This window comes from Anolis carolinensis, chromosome 6 (genome assembly GCF_035594765.1).
Source record: "Anolis carolinensis isolate JA03-04 chromosome 6, rAnoCar3.1.pri, whole genome shotgun sequence".
Classification (NCBI taxonomy): domain Eukaryota; kingdom Metazoa; phylum Chordata; class Lepidosauria; order Squamata; family Dactyloidae; genus Anolis; species Anolis carolinensis.
The window spans coordinates 53,151,340-53,179,102 of record NC_085846.1 but is presented as its reverse complement, the minus strand read 5'-3'; the positions used below and the strand labels follow the sequence as shown (position 1 = coordinate 53,179,102).

The window sequence follows — 27,763 nt, the reverse complement described above, 5'->3', positions numbered from 1 at the left end:
TGAAGAGCAGAGACATCACACTGGCAACGAAGGTCCGCATAGTCAAAGCAATGGTATTCCCCATAGTAACCTATGGATGCGAGAGCTGGACCATAAGGAAGGCTCAGAGAAGGAAGATAGACGCTTTTGAACTCTGGTGCTGGAGGAAAATCCTGAGAGTGCCTTGGACCGCAAGAAGATCCAACCAGTCCATCCTGCAGGAAATAATGCCCGGCTGCTCACTAGAGGGAAGGATATTAGAAGCAAAGCTGAAGTATTTTGGCCACATCATGAGGAGACAGGAAAGCTTGGAAAAGATCACGATGCTGGGGAAAATGGAAGGAAAAAGGAAAGAGGCCGACCAAGGGCGAGATGGATGGACGGTATCTGTGAAGTGATTGGCTTGACCTTGAAGGAACTGGGGGCGGTGACGGCCGACAGGGAGCTCTGGCGTGGACTGGTCCATGAGGTCACGAAGAGTCGAAAACGACTTCTTCTCTGCAATAGCACCCAAAATGTTGGTTAACAAAATATACAGATCAAATTCCTTATGCAAGTGTGTTTGATTGTGTGTTCCTGCATGGCAGGGGGTCGGACTGGATAGCCCTTGTAGTCTCTTCCAACTATATGATTCTATGATTCTAAGTACAGTAGGGTCTCACTTATCCAACATAAATGGGCCGGCAGAACGTTGGATAAGCGAATATGTTGGATAATAATGAGAGATTAAGGAGAAGCTTATTAAACATCAAATTAGGTTATGATTTTACAAATTAAGCACCAAAACATGTTGTACAACAAATTTGACAGAAAAAGTAGTTCAATATGCAGTAATGCTACGTAGTGATTACTGTATTTATGAATTTGGCACCAAAAAATCACGATATATTGAAAACTGACTACAAAAATGCATTGGATAATCCAGAACGTTGGATAAGCGAATGTTGGATAAGTGAGACTCTACTGTATATGTAGATATTTCTGGTTATTGCCACATCTCTTTACTAAAAATCTCTGCCAGTCATGCTGTCTTGTTCCAACCCATCTTGAGTCTTTTGGCAAGCATTATCTTCCATCTGCTATCATAAATTTGACACAGTGTTAGAATCTGTTGAGTTCATAATGAAAAGGTCATAAGACAGTGAGCATTTAAGTTTTTTAAAATGCCCCCCCCCCCTTTCAATGGCCTGGAGGGTGGGTGATGCCATTTTCCATCTTGTTCTTTTCAATTTTAGTCAAAGCTTAGAGGTTTTCCCCTTCCCCAGAATTCAGCTATCCTCCCCCTCTCTTTCACTGCTAGGTAGAAACATGGCCATCTGCTTCAGAGAAGATAAAAAGCTTAACTGGAATTCACTAGAAATGTGTTCTGAATTTGATTGTTGCTGTAGCTCATTTGAAATAAACAGATGCAGCTTTCATTTCTTTAATTCATTGGAGAATCCTAACAGGATGTCCAGGTTGATAATGTTGTGCAAAGACAATAATCAGGTTGGTATATTACAATATAATGCAACTGAAATAATGTAAGTGAATAAATAAGGTTTCAATTAAAACAAATCATGATGCCTGGGGGTAGGGGGAATGCATTTACTTCACCTGGCTGAAGAAAATACGCTAGAATCCTTGTAGCGCAACTGTATTTATTCGTCCATATGTGGTGGAACTGGCATTTTGGGATATGGTAATGAAGGAGACAAAAGAAATGCTACATAAGAAGATTTTTAAAAGCCCAGGATTGTGCCTATTAGGTTTATATAGAGAAAACAATCATCAAAAGGACCAAGAAATATACCAATATGGCTTTGCCGTGGCAAGATTGACCATAGACAAAGTCTGGAAAGGGGGAAAAAGTTTAATTTAAAAGGATTGGAGGGAAAGAATGTGGGAATATATCCTAATGGCTAAACTAACCAATAATAGGAGCAACAAAAGTAATGAGGACTTTTTAGAAAAAATGTAAGTTGGCGATGGCATATCTGAATAGATAGTCAAACATAAAGGAGCTCCATTAGGAATTTAGGATTACTGTGAACAAGGATAGATAAATTGGCTTAAGGGCTTCATAGTACTTCAGCATCAAAATTCATGGTGAAGGGTGCATAGGTGTGGGTAAGAGGATTTACTTTGTGTGGGATAGGGGTTTGGGGTGAGTGTATGTTCTGTCGTGTGTAATACATCGTGTGTTGTTGTTTGAATGTTATGGTGAACTTTTTATTTAATTTTTTTTAATGAGTAGAAAGCTTAGACTGAAAATAGTGGCTAACATGTAGAAATAGCAAGACTATTTGTTTTAAGTTAGGTGTAATATGTTCAGTCTTTGACATTCCTGTAACCAGTCTGGCTACTGTATTTTGAACAAGCTGGAGTTTCTAAACTTGGTACAAAGCTAGCTCAAAGGTAGCACATTGATGAAGTCCAACTTAGAGGTTATCAGTATGTGCAGTACTATCTTTAGGTCTAGGAAGGGGCGCAACTGGTGTATCAGCCGTATGATACAGAAAGTGATCTGTCCATGACATCTCTGAGGTATTGGTTACCTTCGCCCAAGTATATACAGGAGAAAGGTTGTGAATACATTTGGAATTAATCTTAAATCAGAGGGACGAACCTGATACAGTGCTATCAATGTATTAATGATCGGCTCTATTTTTGTTGGCAGTAGGAATGAAAACATTGAAATTCTTCTTCTTCTTCTTCTTCTTCTTCTTATTATTATTATTATTATTATTATCTTTATTTATATCCCACCTTTCTCCACAAGGGGACTCAAGGCGGCTAACATCTATCCACACTAAACAGTTTAAAAAGAGCAATACAAAAGTTAAAACTCAATTAAATAATAACAGTGTGGTAAAACCAGAATTAAAATACAGCAAATACATTAAAACGGCTTCAAAAACTCATATGCCCCCCCCCAATAAAACCCACCATCATCCCCAGAGCCTCCCCTTCCCCTTCCCCAAAAGCCTTTTGACAGGAGGAGGTCTTGACCTGCTAGCAGAAGGCCAGCATGGGTGGGGCCATTCTGGTTTCTCTTGGGAGGGATTTCCACAGCCTGGGAGCAGCCACTGAAAAGGTCCTCTCCCGTGTTCCCACCAAGCATGCTTGAATGGGTGGTGGGACTGAGAGAAGGCCCTCCCCAGTAGATCGTAGGAATGGGTGCAGTTGGCACACTAGCTTCAACTGTGCAAAAGCACTCCTGGTCACTGCTGATACCTGGGCATCCAAGTCCAGAACTGAATCCAGGAGTCCAGCTGCCAGGGCTTGAATTGTGCTTCTTTTTTTGACTTGGGTGATGGTTGGAGTTTTTATGCATGAGACACTGGTTTGTCAACACTTCCTGCTTAAGACCTGTCAGCAGACTTGGCCACTGGTGGGTTGCAACTTGCATTTGGGTGCATTTATTTTCAAAAAGGGCCTTAGGAAGCATTGCTAATAACAAGGCAGCAGGAGGCGATGGGATCCCAGCTAAACTGTTCAAAATCTTGAAAGATGATGCTGTTAACGTGATGCGTGCCACATGGCAGCAAATATGTAAAACACAAGAATGGCCATCAGATTGGAAAAAATCAATTTATATCCCCATACCAAAAAAAGGGAAATGCTAAAGAATGCTGAAACTTTCATAAAGTTGCACTTATTTCACATGCCAGTAAGATAATACTTAAGATCTGGCAAGACAGACTCCAGCAAAACATGGAGTGAGAGTTGCCAGATGTACAAACTGGGTTTAGAAAAGGCAGAAGAATGAGAGACCAAATTGCCAATATCCACTGGATAATGGAGGAAAGTAGGGAGTTTCAGAAACATTGATTTGTTTTATTAGCTATTCCAAAGCCTTTGTCTATGTGGACCATAACTGTGGTAAGTTCTTGGTAGTATGGGGATACCAAGTCACCTTGTCTGTCTCCCGAGGAATATATATAATGACCAAGTAGCCACAGTAAGAACATACCACGGAAAAACAGACTGGTTCAAGATTGGGAAAGGAGTATGGCAGGGCTGTATACTTTCACCCTACCTATTCAACTTGTACGCAGTGGGGCTTGATGAATCCAAGGCTGGAGTTAAAATTGCTGGAAGGAACATTAACAACCTTAGATGATACTACTTTGATGGCTGAAAGTGAGGAGTAGCTCAGAAGCCTTATCACCAAGGTGAAAGAAGACAGTGCAAAAGCTGGGTTGCAGTTAAACATCAAGAAAACCAAGATGATGGCAATCAGACTGATTGATAACTGGCAAATAGAGGGAGAAAACGTGGCGGCAGTGACAGACTTTATATCTCTAGGCGTGAAGATTACTGTAGACGCAGACTGCAGCCAGGAAATTAGAAGATATTTACTTCTTGGGAGGAGAGCAATGACAAATCTCGATAAAACAGTGAAGAGTAGAGACATCACACTGGCAACAAAGGTCCGCATAGTTAAAGAAATGGTATTCCCCATTGGGAAATATGGATGTGAGAGCTGGACCATAAGGAAGGCTGAGGGTAGGAAGATAGACGCTTTTGAACTGTGATGTTGGAGGAAAATCCTGAGAGTGCCTTGGACCACAGAAGATCCAACGAGTCCATCCTCCAGGAAATAACGACAGATTGCTCACTGGAGGGAAGGATATTAGAGGCAAGTACTTTGGCCACATAATGAGAAGACAAAAAATGCTTGGAGAAGACAATGATGTTGGGGGAAATGGAAGGAAAAAGAGGGCAAGATGGATGGATAGTATCCTTGAAGTGACTGGCTTGACCTTGAAGGAGCTGAGGGTGGCGATGGCCGACAGGGAGCTCTGGCGTGGGCTGGTCCATAAGGTCAAGGAGTCCGAAGTGATTGAACGAATAAACCATCACCCAAGTCAAAAAAGAAGCACAATCAAAGCCCTGACAGACCATGCACAAAGCATCTGCGAACCTCATCTCCTCCAAGGTGAACTAAACCACGTAAACTGAGCTCTACAGGCCAATGGATATTCCACCATGGACATCAGAAGAGCTGTAAGGCCAAGAGCAAGCCAGGAGAGTAAAGACAAAGATCCACCCAGTTCTTACCATACATCAAGGGAACCACTGACCGCATAGGCAAACTGATGAAGAAGCACAACCTACAAACGATCTACAGACCCACTGAGAAAATCCAACAAATGCTAGTCAGCGAAGGACAAGAGGGATCCTCTCACCTCTGCAGGAGTCTACCGTATACCATGCAGCTGTGGCCAAGTCTACATAGGGACCACCAAACACAGCACCCAAACACGAGTCAAACAACATGAAAGGCACTGCAGACTCACTCAACCAGAGAAATCAGCCATAGCAGAGCTCCTGATGAACCAACCTGGACACAGTATATTATTTGAGAACACAGAAATGCTTGACCACTTCAACAATGATCAGACTACACAGAGAAGCCATTGAAATTCACAAGCATGTGGACAACTTCAACAGAAAGGAGGAAACCATGAAAATGAACAAAATCTGGCTACCAGCATTAAAAAACTCAAAAATCAGAACAGTAAAAAAGATGCAACACTCTGAAAACAGAAGAGTTCCAGGGACAGCTAATGACTCTGAACAAAGGATGCCCCCAGGCAGGAAAAGCCAGGAGATAAACCTTTCCAATGCTAATTAAGGTGATTAACTGCAACATTCACACTGGCTTCCACCTGACAAAGAGTTCTTCTCACACCCGGGACTTTCCAGATATATATTAACATTCTTTGCTTAGTTTCTCCATACCTCACAACCTCTGAGGATTCCTGCCATAGATGTGGGCGAAACGTCAAGCGAGAATACTTCTAGAACATGGCCATACAGCCCGGAAAACATACAAACAACCCTGATTCTCAAAATAACCACGGGCAACGTCGACTCCCCAATGTACACAATAGATGAAACATACAAGGACACGTTTTTCTTCCTTTATGTTTCCGCAGCCCCCATATATTTTTTAATCAATGCCCCTAATTGTATCCGAGGCTACTATCAGTAATATCGTCCACTCTGGGAAGCACTCCTTTGCAGAGGCTCTGCGCGTGCGCCTTTCACAGCCTTCATGGACAATCCCACAGCGCGCGCTCCCTCCTTTGGCGCTTCCCTTGTTCAGGCGGGAGGGGCAGAGTGGGCGGGGCCAACAGAGAGACGAATTGGTCCCGGGGGCGTGCTCTTCCCAGGGAAGGACCCCTTGGAGCCCCGCCTACTCCCCGCAACGTCGCGTGCCGGCAGGAAGGGTGCGCGTGCGCAGATTCTGGCGTGCCCTCCCTCCCTCCCTCGTTCCGTCCCAAAGAGAGGAGGCCCTTTGTTGGCTCTTGGCGGCCCCGCCCCTATCCTCGCGCTTGGCCCCGCCCTGTTCCCCGGAGCCGAAGCCTCCCGGCGGGATGCTGTTGGGGGCGCCCTCCGCCCCTCGGCGCCTCTGAGAAGCCGCGGGAGAAAAGGGAGGGAGACATGAGCCACTTCCAGCGGGGGGTCGCGTTGCTGCTGCTGACCCTCTCCCTAGAGGTAAGCCCCGCGGAAAGGAGGAGGGGGCGGGAGGGAGGGAGTCGCCCCAGGCCTGGCCCGTTCTCCAGGCCGAGGAAGGGCTTTTTACCACAGAAAGGGGGCTTAATTACCACAGCCTGGAAGACACTGACCATAATGGCTCCTCAGCCTTCGTGGTTACCGGGAAAACTCTTCTGAGGGAAAAGGAGGGGGAGGGGGTCGGTCTTCCGTCTTCCTGATCCAGAGACTTGCACTCCCTGCCCTTCTTCAGTTCAGCTTTTATGGGCAGACCTCGGGGTCGAACTGGGGCTGCTATACTTTAGAAACAAAACAGAGGACCTGCTCACTGCCTGACTGCTTCACACCAGAAATCACTTTGACAGCTGTCATTTCTGAGGGCTGCTCCTCAGTGGAGCCCAAGAGGCAGGACAGGCCTGCCTTGTGGGCAGGCACCATCTTCCTCACTGGTGGGTCTTCTGCTCAGGATGGAGGACCTTGGCGGAAGGGCCACCCTCTTCCTTCCTTCCTTCCTTTCTTCCCATTCCTGCCCAGCCCTGCCTTGCCCTGCCCTCACACTTTTCCTTTGCCTGCTCTTCCTCCCCTCCCCTCCCCTCCCCAAACGTCTTCCCTTCCCTCACACCTTTCTTTTCTTTGCTCCCCCTTGCCTTCTCTCATACCTTTCATTTCCCTGTTCTACCTTCCCTCCCCTCCCCTCTCCTCACATCTTCCCTCACACCTTTCCCTTTCCTACTCAACCTTCCCTTCCCTCTTCTTCCCTCACACTTTCCCTTCCCTCACACCTTCCTTTCCCTCACACATTTCCTTTCCCTGCTCAACCTTCTCTTCTCTCCTCTTCCCTCACACTTTCCCTTCCCTGCTCAACCTTCCCTTCTCCTGTTCCCTCACACCTTCCCTTCCCTCAAACCTTTCCTTTCCTTACTCTCCCTTCCCTCAAACATTTTTTCCCTGCTCTACCTTCTCTTCTCTCCTCTTCCCTCACACTTTCCCTTCCCTCACACCATTCCTTTCCCTGCTCAACCTTCCCTTTCCGCCTCTTCTCTCAGACCCTCCCTTCCCTCAAACCTTTCCTTTCCTTGCTCTCCCTTCCCTTCCCTCAAACATTTCCTTTCCCTGCTCTACCTATCTTCGTGACCGCATTATCCCCTATGAACCCACCCGATCTCTGAGATCTGCCCTCCTCTCACTTCCACCCTCCTCACAATTGCGTTTGGTGGGGATGAGAGAGAGGGCCTTCTCGGCTGTGACTCCCCAACTCTGGAACTCCCTCCCCAGGGAGATTAGGTTGGCTCCCTCTCTATCTTCCTTCAGGAAACAACTGAAGACTTGGATGTTTTGGCAGGCCTTTGGTGATACAGTCATTAATTAATCAGCCCCAGAGGGTTTTTAATAATCTATCCTGTATTTATTACGGTCTTACCATTTATGTGTTTTAAATGCAATTTTTTATCCTTGTATTGTTGTTTTAATTGATATATTGTATTACTGTTTCATCTATTTTATATTGTGATTTGTATTGTGTTGCTTGTATTTTGTTTGGGCCTCTGGCCCATGTAAGCTGACCAGAGTCCCCGCAGGGAGATGGTGGAGGGGTATAAATAAAGTTTTATACTTCTAAAACAATAAATTCCCCTTGTTTTATTTCTTAAATTCTCCTATCAGGTATGCTAAGGCCAGCTTCCAATTTCTTTCAAAAACTTCATGACTTTCATATTTCAGATTGCTAGAAATCTTGGCCATCTGTGCATAATCCCACAATTTATCCTTCCAATTTTTAATACTTAATGTTTTTTCACCATTTTAGTCACTGGCAATTGTTATGCATACAGCCACAAAACTATACAGGCAAATTTCTCTTTCCGGCTGCACTACTTTATCTCGAATAACCCTAATAGGCATATCACTGTTTTTATTTTTATTTTGTTGTGGATCATTGTATTTGTTTCTTTATGATTCTTTTCCAATTCACAAAACCACCATAAGTGAATAAAGGTCCCTTTCTTTATTTTACATCTCTAACAGCATCCTGATTGTGATTTATCTATTTTGGCTAGGAGAGCCGAGGTTGTGTAACATCTTTGAACATTTTATATAAATTCTTTCTTTTTCACTTTCTTTCTTCCCTCTTTCCCTCCCTTCCCCTCATCCACATGTCACTTAGCAATGGCCAAGCCATCTTTCTTTCCCAGTGACATCACAGAGGGCCACTTCACCTAACAACAGCCAATCATTCCTTTTCTTTTCCTCTTCTCTAGGGCCCAAAAAGGGGTGTGTGTCCCCCCCCCAATCCTTCAATTACACTATGTAACACGATTTTTGTTCCTGGATTATAAATGTCATTTCTTAATTGGTTCTATTATAAAATCATAGAAAAAGTTTATTAAACTGAAAAAATGTTTTTGAGGGACATCCTGTAGCACATTTTGGCATTGTTTTTCAGTTAACATCTCAACCAATTAACATAGTTTGTGGCAGCCACAAAAACAAAGTTTATGGAGTATAACAATTACTTTAAAAGTAATTACCTCACAATTAAAGAGTAAATAACACTTTCAAACCAGGAACATTTTTTTTTTTCAAATTTTGTTACATTAAGTTGCATAATGAAGGGTATGAGCACCAAGTTTGGTCCTGACCCATCAATAATAATAATAATAATAGTAATAACTTTATTCTTATACCCCGCCCCATCTCCCCTGGGGAACTTGGGTCGGCTTACATGGGGCCATGCCCAACACAACAATGTAACAACAACAGCAAGACAATAAAATAAATATCACAACAATAAAACATCAGCATCAATAAAGCAGTCATAAGAATCAACATACAGAATAAAATGTTAAAAACAGGAGTTTAATACACGGATCTGGGCCAAAGTGCAGAATATTTCAAAATTGGGGAGAGGTAGTTTCACCAAGCCAAGAAGGAGCCTTTGTGCTATAAACAGATCTTTTCCCACAATCTGCTGCTTGATTACCCACTTCGCCCAGTCCTGACATTGGGCCAATGGGTCTTAGTTTGGGGACCCGTGTTGTGAGGGTTCAAAGTTCAGCATGTAAAAGTTTTGTGTGCATGTATCTGTGGGGCTCCATTAGTTCTTACTGTGTATATCCACACAATAATCATATTGCACTGGATAGATTTTATTGAACACATAGAACCTAGATCTTGTATCTGCTATTTATAAGGCTAGGCTAACCAAGCAGATGATAACAAAATGCATTATACCTATGGTCAGGAAGATATTTTTAAATATACTGTACATTTTTCAGAGCCAGTTTTAGATTTCCTAATTCTGTTATTTCACAAACATTCCTTTGTTGGTTGGAAGTGATTGCTAATCGCCAAATACTACAAGGCAACTAATTTGATGTGGTGTTAATATAGAGCTGATATTAATCAATGATGTTAAGAGATTTATTGTAAAATATAAGCAGTGATAGTTTCCGGAAGATAAAGGATGCAGTGACTAGGCTAAAGAACAGGAAGGACCTGACTCAACCCCCCTCCCCGCAAGTGGGCCAAATTAAACCCTAACCGGAAACTCATTTTTTGTCAGAAAGCAGATGAAAAGAACAGTGGAAAATATTTTTAAACCACAAAATCTATTGCGTCCCTTCATGATGCACATTGTGTAGGAAAAGTTACTTGAGAAAATTTTCCATATATTGTTTCTGGTTATGTTACCACATTATTGTTTTAACTGAAGAAGTTTCCCGTATATTGTTTACTCCCCCTCTTCCTGTCCCACATTTGCTCATAATCTGAAATAATTTTTTTTATCTACAAGTCTGACTGAACCTTAAGATATTTGGGATAGGACTTTGTTTCTGTCCTACCACCATTACTGGTATTGTGGTGAGCAGCACACAGGACAGAGCCTTCTCAGTAGTGGTCCCACAGGATATCCGGTCAGCTTGACTGGCTTGATCTCTTTTTGACAGCAGGCACAGCCATTCTTATTTAAACGAGTCTTTAGTCTTTAGCTGGGTGTACCAGAAGAATCTTTTAATGGGTGTGCTGTATCTTTGTCTTGCGTGTTATACATAATTTAAACTATTATTAGAAATTTAGTATCTTTAATGGCTTTTTAAGCCATCTGGGTTTCCATATATAAGATGGGTGTAAATCAAATAAATAAATATAAACAAATAATGCTAATACAGTAGAGTCTCACTTATCCAAGCCTCGCTTATCCAAGCCTCTGGAATATCCAAGCCATTTCTGTAGTCAGTGTTTTCAATATATCATGATATTTTGGTGCTAAATTCGTAAATACAGTAATTACTACATAGCATTACTGCGTATTGAACTACTTTTTCTGTCAAATTTGTTGTATAACATGATGTTTTGGTGCTTAATTTGTAAAATCATAACCTAATTTTATGTTTAATAGGTTTTTCCTTAATCCCTCCTTATTATCCAAGATATTCGCTTATCCAAGCTTCTGCGGGCCCGTTTAGCTTGGATAAGTGAGAATCTACTGTAAATAATTTAACATATTTTGCTTTAAGATGAGTCTGGGAAGTTGTATCTCCCCAGATGATGTTAGACTGCAATTCCCAGCATCCATTGCATTGGCTAGGTTGGCAAGAACTGATGGGTGTTGCAGTCCTTAAACATCTTGAGGACCACAGTTGCTCACAATGTCCTAAGAATCACATTGAGACATTCAGAATTGAAGAATTTAGAATTGATTTTATCAGGGATACAAATGGGAAGCAGGGCTGAAGTCCCACAAGCCTGGCTTGTGCATGGCAGATCTGCTTGGGCTCCGGTCCTTGGAGCCAAGATATGCAGGCTTCATTAAAGATTCAGTAACAGCAGCTGTCCCTGAGACCATGTCCAGCGAGATCGGTTGTGTCCTACCTCCACCCTTATTTGAGCAAAAACCCCTTAGGCCTTTCACGGATGGCATATGCCACACGTGTGGCTGAGCAATATGAGGATGTGCCCATGTGATAAGGTATTACTGAAGAGGTTACACACAAAACTATTATTTTGAGAAGGGAAACCTTGGAAATCCTGAGTTTAGGTATGTGAAAAAAAAATCCCTCATATGTATAAAGATAATACTCCCTCTGTACGTCATGTGCTCACACACACACAGCATAATTAACAAGTGATATAATCTTACATTATTGTAAAATCAAAGTGGTTTTATTCTCAAAATTAGTAAAGACGCTGCATGAGTTCTGTGTTTACATTTCATCCCTCAGACCAGTACATTTTATAAGTCAGGTCTAATCCAGTTTCCCTAAAATGCTCATGTAGTCACTGTGAGTCCTTTCAGACTAGTTTACCCCACACAGCTTTTGTTAGGATAAAAGTGGGATGGGTTGGGGAAAGCTGATGTTTAACACTTTTAGCTTCAAGGATGGAATGAAATTAGTTTAAACAATATATAGTAAAGGTAAAGATTTCTCCTGACGTTAAGTCCAGTTGTGTCCGACTCTGCGGGTTGGTGCTCATCTCCATTTCTAAGCCGAAGAGCCGGCGTTGTCCGTAGACACCTCCAAGGTCATGTGGCCGGCATGACTGCATGGAACGCTGTTACCTTCCCGCAGGAGCAGTACCTATTGATCTACTCACATTTGCATGTTTTCAAACTTCTAGGTTGGCAGAAGCTGGAGCTAACAGCAGGCGCTCACTCCGTTCCCCAGATTTGAACCTGGGACCTTTCAGTCTGCAAGTTCAGCAGCTCAGTGCTTTAACACACTGAGCCACTGGAGGCGCTAAACAATATATAGCTGGAAAAAAATTAGTCATAAATAAATCCATGCTTTTCACACGACTTTAGAGTGTTCCCTTAGGCTACAATCCTGTAAGTATCCTCAGTGTACAGCCCTGAATGTACTGGGGTAAGGATTAACATTAATGTAATTTCATTAGTGAGATACATACAGATTGCCTCTCTATTTTTTTTCTCTAAAGGAAACAATTTTATAACCCTTCTTCACTTGCACACTTTTAGCCTAATCTCTTATATTTAGGCCGTCATCCCAATGATGATGAGAAGATAATTGTTTCCTGAGACACCAACCAATTCCTACAGATATGGCAAATCCAATTATTGGCCATTTTAGTTTGGGTATTCCAAAAGTTCTAGTTCAGAACTGTAACGTATTTGAATTCCAATACTATTTTAGCATATTAATACGCTTATCATGGTACTGGTTAAAGAGCAGGAGAAATAGTCATGCTTTGAACCTGTGACTAACTGTGCAATTGGTTCTTACTGACGTTCCAGAACTGTCCCTCCCCCTGCTCTGTGCCCACAATTATAGTTTGACTAATATGCCATAAACCGGCATACTTTGTTCCATTTCCTTTGGTTCAATAACTATTTAAATGTCTTTGCATTTTTGAAAATTTTTAATTCAACTTGCATAACAGACTTACATTATTATTTTTGAATGATAATCTATTATTTTAGTAATGAGTTGCCTTAGGAAAGGGAAAAAGAAACTTAAAGGACGACCACTCAATTATTAGTTTCTAAAGAAAATGATGGGTTGATTTAACAAGTTTTCTGTCCTCAGGAAGAAATCCAGCTGATAAAATAGTTAATATTTCTTTCATATTTTCTTCTTTTAAAGCCTTCTGAACCATAGCCTTGAAGATTCCTAGGAGGATTTGGGTCTGTTCAGCATTTTTTGACCTCCTTTCCTTCACTGTTTCTATGTTTGAATGGAGAATTGCTGCTATCTATCTATGCAGTTCTGGTTCCGATTTTTGTGGCAGGGGGCAGGTCTTGAATAAGAAGATGTCAGTGACCCCTTCCCATCATGTATTACAGTTTACCAGCTGTTAGGATTTCTGGGAGTTGAAGGCCAAAACATCTGGGAACCCACAGGTTGAGAACCACTGGTCTAGAGCAAGGGAACTCATGGTGTCTTTGTATTCTGCTTTGGTTAGACCTCACCTGGAATACTGTATCCAATTCTGGGCACCACAGTTCAAAAGAGATATTGACATGCTGGGAGGTGTCCAGAGGAGGGCAACTAAAATGATCAAAGGTCTGGAGACCATGCCCTATGAGGAGAGTCTTAAAGAACCGGGTATGCAGAAGAGAAGGTTGAGAGGAGACATGATAGTCATGTATAAATATTTGAAAGGGTGTCATAAGGAAGGGGGAGCAGACTTGTTTTTGCTGCCCTTGAAACTAGGCCTAGCAGCAATGGATTCAAATTACAGGAGAGGAAATTCCCCCTGAACATTAGGAAGAACTAAGCTGTTCAGCAGTGGAACTCTCTGCCTCTGAGTGTGGTAGAAACTCCTTCCTTGGAAACTTTTAAATAGAGGATGGATGGCCATCTGTTGGGGATACTTTGTGCTTTTCCTGCATGGCAGGGGGTTGGACTAGATGGCCCATGCGGTCTCTTCCAACTCTATTATTCTATGATTTGGCAAGAGTAAAAGGTTTCTGAATGCCACCCATTTACACAAAACTGTTAGAAATAATATGCAGCATTTACCATGAGCCCTGCAGAAAATGCTTCTGCTGTACTCAACAAAAATCAAAACCAGCCTGTTTAGCAGGCCTTGCAAATGCTGAATAATGTCAGTAAATGTTTGATTTTTATACCTATTTTATATATCTATATACCTGTGGTCACATAAAAGATTCTCATGGAAAAAGGAGGCACAAGTGGAAAAGTTTAAGGACGACTGGTGATAACCAATCACCATACTTTCCATTTTCTCATGTGTCAAAATTATATTTTAAAAAAATTATGTCTGAACTGGGTAGTGGAATGATATTCTGGAAAGATGCCTACTTCTTGAAATGAAGAAACTTGAGCCAATGTGTGAAATCAGATTCAGAAAGGCTGCCTTTATATTGGAAAAAGGAGATATTATGTATCATAAGCTTTAAGGAGCATAAAAAGCTTAAGGATTAAAAACGTGTCTGTGTATGACTCTAGATATTTTAATTCATTCTACATTGCCTTGGGAGCCTTGGGAAATTGAGTTGCAATGTATTCATGCTGCAAAGAAATGAATGCTACTATAGCTCCCAGAATTTCACAGTCTTCATGGCCATGTTGAGCGAGGATTTGAGGAGTTATATTTTTTAAAAACTTGCTAAGATAGGCGCCGCAATTTAATATTGGCTTCAGTAGGACTTAACCAGATTTCTTTAGCAGCATTCAGCTGTGTGTCTTGTTTTCCCTTACTTAATTTCAGGTGAATTTCAGGTGAAACTCAGAAGCTCAGGCGGGTACCCTCCCCATTGTATTTGGAAGATCATCCCATTAGATGAAAGTCTGTCACAATTAGAAACTAATGGTACTAGTTACAATGGTGGTGATGGTTTGTTTTAATTGCATTTTCTGGGGAAAACGTTTCATGTTTTTTGTAGGAACAGATGAAGTGGGAGGCCCTCTAAAGAATCCAGACTTTCCACATTTGCCCACCTCTATTGTGGGGGAGAAGAGCAATAAGCATCCCATTCCTGTGTACTGCATCCCAAATTAGATTTCCCCATTTCATCCTGTAACTAAGGAGAGGAGAAAAAAGATCTGTTGCTATATGTTGTGCATAAAAAATCTAGTTTGGTCCAAACTGCATGTTTTACATATATAGCTGTGAATTGTCCTACGAATACGAATCCCTGCCTCAATCATATAACAAACTCAGTTTTTGCAAGTGCAGCAGCCAGAATTTACCATCCATGTGGAAAGAAAAAGACAAAATAAGCATTTGTGGGGGCCTGAAATATGTAGAAGATAGACTCATGGGAGGATCTTTAAACAGTTCAGCAAAAGTTATGCATATTCAGTGGTGAAAGAATGCTGATACTGAATGACAAGGGGCTATCTATATATTATTATATATTCCATTTACAACAAAAGCTGTTGCTAGATGAAATGTGTGACGTAATGAAAAACAAAAATGTGTGATCTGCCTTGCCAGAGAAAGAAGATATGTGCCACGCAAGTGAACAATAAAGAACAAGTAATTTATTCTCCTTAAATCCAGAACAACATATGTACAATGTGATCACTTGCACCAACTCACATTGTCCTTTCATGAGAGATCTAAAATAATCTTTCCTTTGTCCATGTGGATAAATTCCTTCAGCAATCCATAAAGCAAGGGCACACTTCAAAATCTATGTCTCTTTGTCTCTGCTTCTCTCTGCTTAGCTTAAGCCTGAACAAAAATGCAACAGTATCAACAACAACAACTCTTTATTGCTTAGTCAATTTTGACCATATCAAAACATGTGAAACATGCAAAATGTACACACTTACCCATACATAGAGTAAAACCATGTAAAACCATGTAAAAACAAAGCATCCCGGCCTACTAGCCTACCAACCCACTCCTAGGTAGTTGTGCAACAGTATCAAAAACTCCCAGGCTTAGCCAGCTCTCCAGACGTGCATCTTATTTTGCAGTTGACACACACACACATTAACCGATTTTTTCCATATTGTAACACCCCTCCTTTTGTCAACAGGAAAAATAAATATTTTACATTAACACAGTACATTTGAAAATATATAAATCATTCAACACTGCTAAATGTTTCTGAATATTCAACAGTTTTGTTATCATATCAGCCAGATTCAAGCTAGAATTGCAGTAAACCAAATCAATATCACTATTGTTTACTGCATCTCTAACACACTTATATTTTATATCTAGATTCTTAATTACATTAAGATTTTACAAACTAAGCACCAAAACATCATGTTTTACAACAAATCAACAGAAAAAGCAGTCTCGACTGCGCCCTCGTATGTTTTGCGCCACAGGCGACTGCCTAATTCGCCTCATTCTTGGACCGCCTCTGTGCGTATGCATGTCTGATTGTCCTCATAAATTGCGGTGTCCTCCTCAACTGGAATCTGTAAGTCCTTTAGTAACTGCTTTACTACACAGATCTCCGTGTATGCCATGTTTAGATCCCCGAACTCTGCCTCACTTGAGCTAAGTGCAATATATCCCTGTTTCTTTGACTTCCAGTCATTTACCATGTTTGCAAATTTGATCAAAATTCCAGGGTTGATTTCCTGTCACTACTTGCAAAATCACTATCTGTATAAACTTGCAACTTAGACTGTCACCTGGATTCAAAACTAAACAGAAATCCTGAGTTTGCTTCAAATACTGCACAACTCTTTTAAGACCATTCAGTGCCGCAGTGGATGGGTTGCTGACATACCTGCCTAGGAAATTAACTGCAAACAAAATGTCTGCACTGGTGTAATTGCTTATATACAACAACTGTCTGATAATGCTCCTTGTCTATTTTATCCACTGACAGAAGGTTGCATTCTACTGCTGGAATTAAAAACATATTTTCAATGTTTTGCCCAATACTTAACATACTTGCCCTCGCCCATCAACATGATAACTCTTACCATCTGCAAGGGGCACTTTTGCACATTCAGGTTTAGCAAGACTGGAAATTAGCTCTCTATCTTTTACAATATGTTGAGACCACCTAGAGTCAATATAGAAAATGTCCTTATTCTTTGAATGTCCCTGAGACTGTACCATATTGACATGCAATGAACCGCTCCTCTGGTTCACCTTTTTTCCTTGCTGCTTAGGACAGTTTCTCTTGAGATGTATGGTGGATCCACAGTTGTAACATCTCTTGACCATGCAGATTCTTTTTATCTCTTTCCCAGTCACTGCTGCAGCTGCTCCTGTTGACTGCTTGCCCTTCAAATCCAGACCACGATCCTCTCTCCTTTCCCAGTTGGCTGTCAGTCTTGCACAGATATATTGCAGATTCAGCTGGGCTTGTGGAAGCAATTCAAGCAAATTAATGATGCCATCGAAATAATCGTCCATTGAGGACAGAACAATAAAACATTTGTTTTCCTCAGAGAGGTGGAAACCTCTTTCTCCCAGCTGTAAAAAATAAGCCCTGCAGAATTTGCAAATGCTCCCTCAGGCTTTCATTCTTTTGCAGATGCTTCCTGTACAATCTCTGGCAAGGACAGCCACTGTTGCTGCTGAATCCAAAGCATGGACTTGTTTTAGCCTTACCCAAATCTCATGGGCAGTAGACAGGCTGCTTATCTGGACCAACTCATCATCCACACTCAAGATGAGGATTGATCTGGCTCTCTCATTGGCTCTGCATTGTTCTTCTGAAGCTTCCCCCTGGACTGGAGTCACTGCACACTCTCACAAGGATTCCCTTCTCAGATAATTCTCCATTCTTAATTTCCAAATGGAGTAGTTACTGGCATTCAACAGTGCCATTGGAAAGGCAGCAAGATTCACCCCCATCTTCTCAAGTCCCTCTTGCAAAAACAAAGCTTCAAGAAATATTTAACTACAGTCCCATCAAAATAACTCCAGCAGTGGCACTGGCACAAAACAGATGTGATACTGAGGTGTGAGACTGGGCCCATAACCTGTGACGTAATAAAAAATCAAAATGTGTAGTTCAAGCACTGCCTTGCTAGAGAAAGAAGATATGTGCCAAACAGGTGAACAATAAAGAACAAGTAATTTATTCTCCTTAAATCCAGAACAACATATGTACAATGTGATCAGTTACATCAGTCGTTCCCAAACTTATTTGGCCTACCTCCCCCTTTCCAGAAAAAATATTACTTAGCGCCCCCTGGAAATTATTTTTTAAATTTTTTTAATAGCAATTAAACAGAAAGATATATGTATTAATGTTTCTACCTTTTTTAAATAAAATATAGTAAAGAAAGGTATAAATTAGAAACATTGAAGTTTGAAATTATGAAACTATTTTTGAACTCAGAATAGAAAGGTAATACAGTTATTCATCACCCCTAAATGCACCTGTGGCCATCACCGCCCCCCTGGATCGCTGCAGTGCCCACCAGGGGGCGGTAGCATCCACTTTGGGAATCACTGAGTTACACCAACTCACATAATGTCCTTTAATGAGAGCCAGAGCACACTTCAAAATCTATTATCTCTTTGTCTCTGCTTCTCTCTTCAGACTCTCTTTCTGCACCTGCTTATCTCAAACCTGAACAAAAATGCAACAGTATCAAAAACTCCCAGGCTTAACCAGAACTCCAGACATGGCTCAAACAGTCAGCTTCATGCATCTTATTTTGCAGTTGACACACACACATTAACTGATTTCTTCCATATTGTAATAAAGTGGCCCTCTGATCAATTAAAGCATAACATTAAAACAAGAATTAAAACCACATAATCCAGGTCATATTCAGGGCCATATTGTTGACATAAATGTTCCCTTGTATTTCCATCTACTCATAAATTTAGTCTCAGGGGAGTTTTAAAAAACCCAAAAAATCAAAGATCTGTCATCTTTTTGTAGGCTGAGAAAATCTCAAATGATGTATTGATTAATCTGTTTAATTGAGCAGATATAATGAAGTAGAAGAAAATATATATTTAATTCCAAGTTCTCAGTAGCAATTGGTCTTATAAATGAAAAAGAACTGGGGTCTTGTAGGATCCCAGGCTGTACACTGATTACTATGTGTATTGAGGTGCCTAGAGAAATCCGTAAGATGTAGTGCAGATGTTTTCCTAGAACCCACAGACTGGCTCTAAAGACCCAGAAATAGGTAGGTTCTGAATGCCTCGTGCTGCCACTTCCTTATTCTGTTAGAGATGTTGATATTTCTTTATCTATTTTTCTTCCAAGGGTAGGAGGCAGGAAGGAAAGTATTTTTTTGTATAGCACAGTGAACATTTCCACATTGTATTTTCATCTTTATTTTTTTTTAAAGATCAACATTTTAAGGAATGCAACTAAACGAATAATGTATCCTCAGGAACTTCTCCAACACTGAAAGCGATCCCCTTGTTGCACCCCAGTTGATGGTCTGTTCTTCACAAAAAGGAAACTTTTGCTACAAGAAGCTTACACTCTATTGATGAGTGTAAGGCAGGGGTCCCCAAACATTTTAAACAGGGGGCCAGTTCACGATCCTTCGGACCGTTGGAGGGCCGGACTATAGTTGGCCACCGAGCAATAATAATAATAAATAACAACAACAACAACAACAACAACAGCAATAAAGAGGGTTGGAAGAGACCCCTTGGGCCATTTAGTCCAACCCCCTTCTGCCTTTATGCACTGAAAGCACAAGCACAGCACCCCTGACAGATGGCCACCCAGCCTCAATATTATTATTATTATTATTATTATTATTATTAATAATAATAATAATAATAATAATAATAATAATAATAATAATACAGGGTTTTGGAACACAATACTCCTGACCTCACAATTGTGTTAAAAAACAAAGTATGGATTGTCGATGTTTCAATCCTAGGTGACAGAAGGATTGAGGAGAAACAACTGTAAAAGCTGACACGTATGAGGATTTAAAGATTGAATTACAAAGACTGGCACAAGCCAGTCAAGGTGGTCCCAGTGGTGATCGGCACACTGGGTGCAGTGCCTAAAGACATTGGCCTGCACTTAAACACAATCGGCACTAACAAAATTACCATCTGCCAGCTACAGAAGGCCACCTTACTGGGATCTACACTTGTTATTCGCCGATACATCACACAGTCCTAGACACTTGGGAAGTGTCCGACGTATGATCCAATACAACAACCAGCAGAGTGTCTGCTGTGGACTCATCTTGTTGTGTTTCTAATAATAATAATAATAATAATAATAATAATAATAATAATAATAATAATAGCTTTAAGAGAAGAAGAGACCCTTGGGTCATTTAGCCCAACCCCCTTCTGCCCTTGTGCCGTGGGGGCCGGATAAATGGCTTCAATGGGCCGCATCCGGCCCCCGGGCCTTAGTTTGGGGACCCCTGGTGTAAAGACTCAGAGGTGGAAAACCAGGGGAAGGTAACAGAAAAGTAATGGTGTTTTGAATAAACACAATTACAGATAATTGGGCTAAGGTTCATTAGGAGTTGAGGGCTAATTGAATACCAAGAGAGCGAGAGAGGAAGAGAGAGGGAGGAAGAAAGAAAGAAAGAAAGAAAGAAAGAAAGAAAGAAAGAAAGAAAGAAAGAAAGGGAAAAAAAGGTGTGGGGAGAGAAAAATGTGGTTTCACATAGAAGTGAGGATGGCTACAAACTATTAGAACAGAAATTTGCTCCTCCTCATGATTTTCAGAGACTCACACTCCATATATAACATTCTAGTTTATTGGACAGCTTTTTGTTCCCATGCAGTTGAGTCAGGTTAGATACATGAGACATAAGTTTTCATCAATATGTTAGAGCCAAAAAAATTTTTTATTCCACTGAGGCTTAAAAAACCCAGAAGGGTTCGAAAGGCACATTCAGAGGACAGGCAGATTTATTTTCAACAACCCTGCCTTCCTGGTTGTATTTAATGTTGCGTAAGGAGATTTGCACAGCAGCGATTATGTAAAACAGATTATGTAAGAAAAGGGGCTTCTTTCAATCTGTTCACAAGCAAAAACATTGAATACTTTAGAGCACAAGAATGCTGCTTTGGAGGTCAGTGTTTTAAACCCTTCACACCCATACTGTTGGGAAGATACATTTATATCTAGTATACATTGTTCAAATAAGGGGCTACAATATGAAGTAAGAGTCAAGTGAGAGTAAAATGTGGTACTTTGCAAAGTGCCAAATGTTCCAGTCTGAGTAGATGGGCTTAGTGTACCCATAGCTTCATCACAGATGCAGTTCACCTAGTCTACTTCAGAACATGGTTGTTGTGTGTATTCCGGGCTGTATGGCCATGTTCCAGAAGTATTCTCTCCTGATGTTTTGCCCATATCTATGGCAGGCATCCTCCTTTTTTGGAGAGTTGGTCAATGTGGTCCTTTTCAAGTCCGTTGGCACTTTACCTGTTTCCAATATTTCTAAAAAATGGCACCTTATCTGTTTCCAAGATTTGTTTAAAAATGATAACAAACGGTATACTCATTTCCATGATACAGCACTTTATGAAACCTGTCCCTGCTGGTTTTCTTTTAATTACTCTGATTTTATCTGCTTGGATTTTAATGTATTGTCCATTATTTTATTTTGTGTATTGTTGGAATGTTTTAAGTTTTTGTCAAATATGTTGTGTTGCTGTTTCGGGCTTGTCCCTGTTGTGAGCCGACCCAAGTCCCTTCGGGGAGATGGGGCGGGATATAAAAATAAAGTTTATTTATTATTATAGAAAGTACACCAGCAAGTTCCTTCAGTACTCTGGGATTCAGTTAATCTGGCCGTGCAGATTTTAATTTTTGTTAGGTTAGCTAGGTGATTTCTGACTAACTCTCTATTGCCAAGGTATCCACTTCTGCATGTAAGTACTCAGTTCTGATTTTGGGTGAAAACTGAATCTATCAAGTAGTCTGCCTTTTTGTTGTGATCTGTTAGCATCTTTTGAAAGTGAGTTCATTGTCTCCACAGTCATTCTCTTGCTTTAAATGCATCTGAACCCTGTGTTGCGCTTTGCTTGACTAGCTTTCTGAGCTTTAGCTTTCCTGCTATTTGTACTCTTCCTTGGTGATTTGCCCTTCCTTCTATTTTTTTTCCTTTTCTTTATTTCCCCCCTGGGAGACACAAAACAGTTTCAAGCTATAGAGATAAGAATTCATTCCAATCCTAATACAAATCAACTACAGCAGAGTCTCACTTATCCAACATAAATGGGCTGGCAGAAAGTTGGATAAGCGAAAATGTTGGATAATAGGGAGGGATTAAGGAAAAACCTATTAAACATCAAATTACATTGTGATTTTACAAATTAAGCACCAAAAACATCATGTTTTACAACAAATTGACAGAAAAAGTAGTCTAAAACACGGTAACGTTATGTAGTAATTACTGTATTTATGAATTTAGCACCAAAACATCACAATATATTGAAAACATTGATTAAAATTTTTTGGCTACTAACCAATTGACTACAAATAAAGATAAAATTGCATAAAATGAACTTTCAGTAGCAACATTGTCGGAAATTAAATCCATAAAAAGTTCAGTGCTTGCTGCCTAGAGAAACAGCTGTGGATCGGGGCGGGAGGCAGACTGGGTTGGATAATCCAGGACATTGGATAAACAAATGTTGGATAAGTGAGACTCTACTGTAGTAAATACGAAAAGCACAACAATGGTTCACAGATAGAAAATGCTCAATATACAGTCCAAGCCCCAGGAATGGGGACACCAGAGGTTCCAATAACCTCCCATGCATACAAAATGATGTTTATATTTTTACAATGAAGACTTTCACTTAAAAATAGATTAGGTGTGAAAGGAAGCAGGTGTGTGGAAATTGGTGAAAGAAACACCCACATTTGCACATGACACCACACTACCAGCATGAAATAGTAAAGACGTGGAATGACTATTAAGGAAAGACAAGGGGAGAAAATACACAATCAAGTTATTCCTGAATCACTTCTTAAATTCAGAGGTACATGTACTTGCTGAGTATAAAGTTGGCAGAGCATAGAAGATACATACAATGGAACCCCGGTGTACTAGTGTAATTGTACCTTTAAAAAAGCAACATTTTGTCATTTCTTTATTTAGTTGAGCATTACATGTCTAGCTCACACAGACACTAAACTAATGAATGCACCATTTCTAGTTTATGATCTTACCAAGATTAAGATTATTGAGATGAACACCTCAATAATGAAGAAGAAGAAGACTCGCCTTAATGTTTTTGAGCTCAACATTCAATGGAAATTTAGGGAATATACCTTCTTTCCTGGAAGCTCCAGAAACAACCGTTACCATATGCCCAAAAATAACTAAAAGCTTTCTGACCATCATCTTTCAGGTAATCTATTCTTACTGTGATGTGTGCGTGTGTGCATGCATGTGTGCATATGTTTTAAGTGACCTGTTGATTTTTGGCAACTGCATGAATTTTTTAGGGCTTTCTTGGGCAATAAAAGTTCAGAGGTGATTTATCATTTACCCCATCAATAATACTGACTTTCCAGAACAGTCCCTGACAGATTTTGGAAAACTCTGGATAATATCTCGTGTGTATAGTTAATAAGTAATGAAGAATTGGCTTCTGAGGAACTTCATCCTTTCTGTCAACAGTATCCAAAAATTATTATCCTTGAATTCTTGTGTATCCTAAATTAGTTTTAGCACCTTGACTGGAGTGTTAAATAATGAAAGAAACACTTTGCCTGACCTGGGTGTGTTTCATGGTTTTGTCCAAATCCTAATCTGTTCTATTTTAAGAAAATTATTCTATTTAAGGATATAAAGCTTCTTGTGGTAAGAAAAGCCAATCATATAGATCTTTCTGAGGTTACTAAGCTTTTCATTAGAGATCTTAACAATGCTGCATTTGAGAAAGTGTTACATATTTACAAGAGAGAGCGAGAGAGAGAGAGAGAGAGAGAGAGAGAGAGAGAGAGAGAGAGAGAAGTATTATTATAGAAAAAACAAATAAATTAACTTCTTATAAAACTTGTTTTAAATTTTGGCCATAAAGTATTATTAGTGTAGCATCTTAAAATACAGAATTAACTACAGCCCAGTTAAGATATTATCCTTCTCAGTGTCACATTGTGGTTAGAAGAGTGTAGGCCTCCCCCCTCGGCAAATGAGCTAACCATATTTTATGGTTGCACCTACTTTGGGTGTTTTCATTAACTACCACCTGATTAGAACACACTGGATGAAGTCCCTTTCTAACTATGACTGCAGAGTGCGATTTGGAGATAAGCAAAGCCATTACCAAAAATTAAAGGACAAGCAAATTTATGTAATAGAAATGGAAAGGAACTGATTTCCTATACATTTGCGACAAGTTCGTTTTCTGGAGCATGAATATTGATTGAAACTGGATCTCAGGGTAATACAAAAAAAGATGTTGGGTTTCATCACCTTGCTAGTGAATCTTTATACAGTAATCTAGTACATAGCAATTATAGTGATGATTTTAATTATGTTGCCAAGCATGTAATCATGTGGTTATAACAATGACACCAATAAATATGTCTTGAAAGAGTCATATTTTACAGTGCAAACAGGGCATTCATTCTGTTTCAGGAGGCATCCAAGTGCATAGAGGTCATGAAGAAACTCCACTGAAATTGGGATCAGCAGGCCCTTTTTGCATTATTTCCTCCAAAACAGTATTTTCTGGTACTGCTAAACTTCCCCCCAGTGTGTTCTTGCTTCATTGCTATGTTTAAAAATATATTAATTTGATTCTCCTTTATAGTATCCCTAGGGTTTTGAGTGGATTTCAGTAATGTGGAAATTCCGGAGAGGTAGTCATATTGATCTTTTGCAAAGAAGCCAACCTTCAAACCCAACAGATTTGCTAGTGCACAGTTCAAGGAAATATTATCCTAAGTTATCCATGGAGGTTGTGAGGTATGATACACTTTTTAAACAACAGTAAAAACTTACTGACTAAAACCAGCCTGTGATGATTAAAACATCATGATGCGCTTCCTTCTCACTGTCTATTTTGGCATCACCTTTTTTGTTTTTGTGTGCCTTCAAAACCATTTGCCTTTCTCTGAGGCTGGAAAAGCATGGGAAATTATGATTTCCCCATGGCCACCCCATTGGTTTCTATGGCTGAGTGGAGATTTGAACCCTGGTCCTCTAAATGTTTAAAACCATGCTGGCTCTCAGTTAGTCATTATGTGTGAATAAAAAAGTTATTAAAGCCATTCTGTCAGAAAATCTACCACCAGAATTTTGTTAGATGCAAAGATGCTTCCTCACTGGGTATAAATTTTATGACTAAGGTGTCATCTGTAGATGGCTTTTAAGTAGTTTCCAAGTTCATTATTGTTGGGATTATTATCTGCTGTCATTGGCATACATTTTGCTCAGAGCCTCTAACGTACAAGGTAACTCGGGGATGTTGTGAGCAGATAAAATAAACGGCTACTACCCTGATGCAGGATGGCGGTGGAATTAAAGGAGATTGTGTCACTTGGATATTGTGTGGTGATGTCAGATTTAGGCAGTTTCTCCTGAGATGTATTTGCTGTGCTTGGCGGCCACATTTCCTCTCGTTTTCCCTCAGAAAAAAATATCTCTCAAGATGTGATCTGTCAAAGCCACCTGCTGTTCTTGATCTATCTTCCAGCCATGTGAATTCCTCATTTGACAGATCATCACTGGAGAGGGATGTGCTGTACTTGTGATAGTTACACAATCTCTAGTTGTTTGCTTTCCACATTGCACTTCATAATACAAGCAGTTTGGTTATCAAAGCTTTTTCATCAGCTGGCATTTATTGCAGTAAAAGTAATTAGCTTGTGGAATCATTGGATTTGAGGTGATGGCAGTCACTTGTCGGCTGTGACGGCTAATTTTTCATGCAGGCTTTGTTTGTCACCTTGGCAATCCCTCCCAAAAGAAGATAGGAATAAAATCTCATCACTTTTGTCTGCGTGTGATAACTTTGTTATGTCTTATATTATTATATAATCAGGATCATGGTTTGATTCAAGTTGAATTCATCAGCATAATATGGGTGGATATCCTTATGATGTTGCAGCCTGTTTGGATTGGCTGCTTTCCTCATCATCCCTTTTGTGTTTTTGTGAACTAGTTTTGGGGTTGGCTGGCATTGCTTCATTGATGCTTTTAGTCATTTAAATGTTCTAAATTAATGATAAGCAGCATTCTGAGTTAGGGATAATTCTTACCCTTTCTAAAAATATAACTATTATGATTTCTTATGGAGAGGAAAACATGTATTAAAACAATTTTATGTTTACCCTGTGTAAAAAGGTAATTTTGAGCAATAATCTGCAAGCAGGAGATCTTTAAATTAGAGATAGATAAATCTAATTTGCTTTCAGCATTTTTTTCATTTTTTTCAAGCACAGGTTTGTTTTATCCTGCTTTTGTATCCATCTTTTTAAAAAAGAAATATACCTAAAAGCACATTTTCATTTCCATGACAATTTGTGCACACCATTGTTTATATTTCCTGCTCTTAATTATGTTTTTTAAACTATGACCTCTTTAATTTGTTTTTAAATGTGATGCTTGTTGTTTTAACTGTTTGATTTTATGATGTTATGTGATTTGTATTGGGCCACTCCGAGTCCCCATTGGGGAGATGGAGGTGGCATACAAAAATAGTTATATTATTATTATATTATTATTGTACACAGTTTTCCCTAGTGCATGCACTTTTTACAAATTCCATTAAATGAAACATTTTTGCAGGTATTTTCCATAAATGTATTATTTCTGTATGTATTTTTAAAGGAAAGGATTTCATCAGAATTCGGAAAAAGTGTAAAGACTTAAAGGTAATACAGGAACATTAGTTCAGGAAGTGCAAATTGAATTGCCTCATGCTGAAATGCAAACCATTTTCAATCCTGTCTTTGTTTGAGGACTTAACTACATTTGTCACTTCTTGTGGGGCCCAATCCAGAGCAAAATCATAGAGTTGGAAAAGACCACATGGGTCACTGAATCCAACACCTACCATGCAAGAAAAGCATCCCTTTCAAATGGCAATCCAGCCTCTATTTAAAAACTCCAGATTGGCCAAGAGGCCTCAAAGGGGCCACACACTCTGTTTCCCATCAGTAGTGGTTATAGGCTACAGACTACATGATCCAGCCAGACGGAGACTACTTTGATATAGTTTACTGTCCCTGTTGCTATCACCACTACCACACGTTATTTATTTTAGGGACATGCTGTTGAACAGTGAGGACAGAACAACTGGAGGTTTTCTTGGATGATGGTCCTTTAAAGGATTCTGAATAGTTAATTAATAGACACACAGTGTAGATTGTTTCAAATGGAACTGGATGGAGACTATGTTTATGTCCTCTGGAATCCTGATGTTAATTCAACAGAGGATAGGGCTTATTCCCACCATCCCCGTAATTAGACAAATGCCTGTTTCTGCTTGTGTTCCGATCTACCCAAAAGAATGCCAGCCACTCTTTCAGGCTGGTGTCCTTTTGATGTCAGTGGGCCAAAAAGACACTCAAATGCAGCAGCAGAACTTAACTGTCATTGCTACAGTGTCATCCATGTAGTGATTATATACAGCACTGTTTTCCCCCCATTGGATTCAGATGGAATTGTGGAGACACTAAAACAGTGCCAGGGTTTAGTACTTTACTGAAAGAGGATTAAAATTGAAGCTTGGATTAATAAGACACAACTAATTTCAGACATTTTACCTTTACTCCAAAAGTACAGTAGAGTCTCACTTATCCAACATTTGCTTATCCAACGTTCTGGATTATCCAACGCATTTTTGTAGTCAATGTTTTCAATATATCATGATATTTTGGTGCTAAATTCGTAAATACAGTAATTACTACGTAGCATTACTGCATATTGAACTACATTTTCTGTCAAATTTGTTGTATAACATGATG

The 27,763-nt window shown here is 40.0% G+C and overlaps 1 protein-coding gene across 1 annotated transcript in view; it reads left to right on the top strand.

The window, feature by feature from the left end:
* Window positions 1-6,201: 6,201 nt before the first annotated feature.
* Window positions 6,202-27,763, top strand: part of vopp1 (VOPP1 WW domain binding protein) — a 67,027-nt gene continuing 45,465 nt past the window's right edge. Inside the window, exon 1 of the mRNA XM_062983805.1 lies at window positions 6,202-6,468. Coding sequence (XP_062839875.1) covers window positions 6,415-6,468 — 54 coding nt within the window. The 5' untranslated portion in view covers window positions 6,202-6,414. The remainder of the gene's footprint in view (window positions 6,469-27,763) is intronic.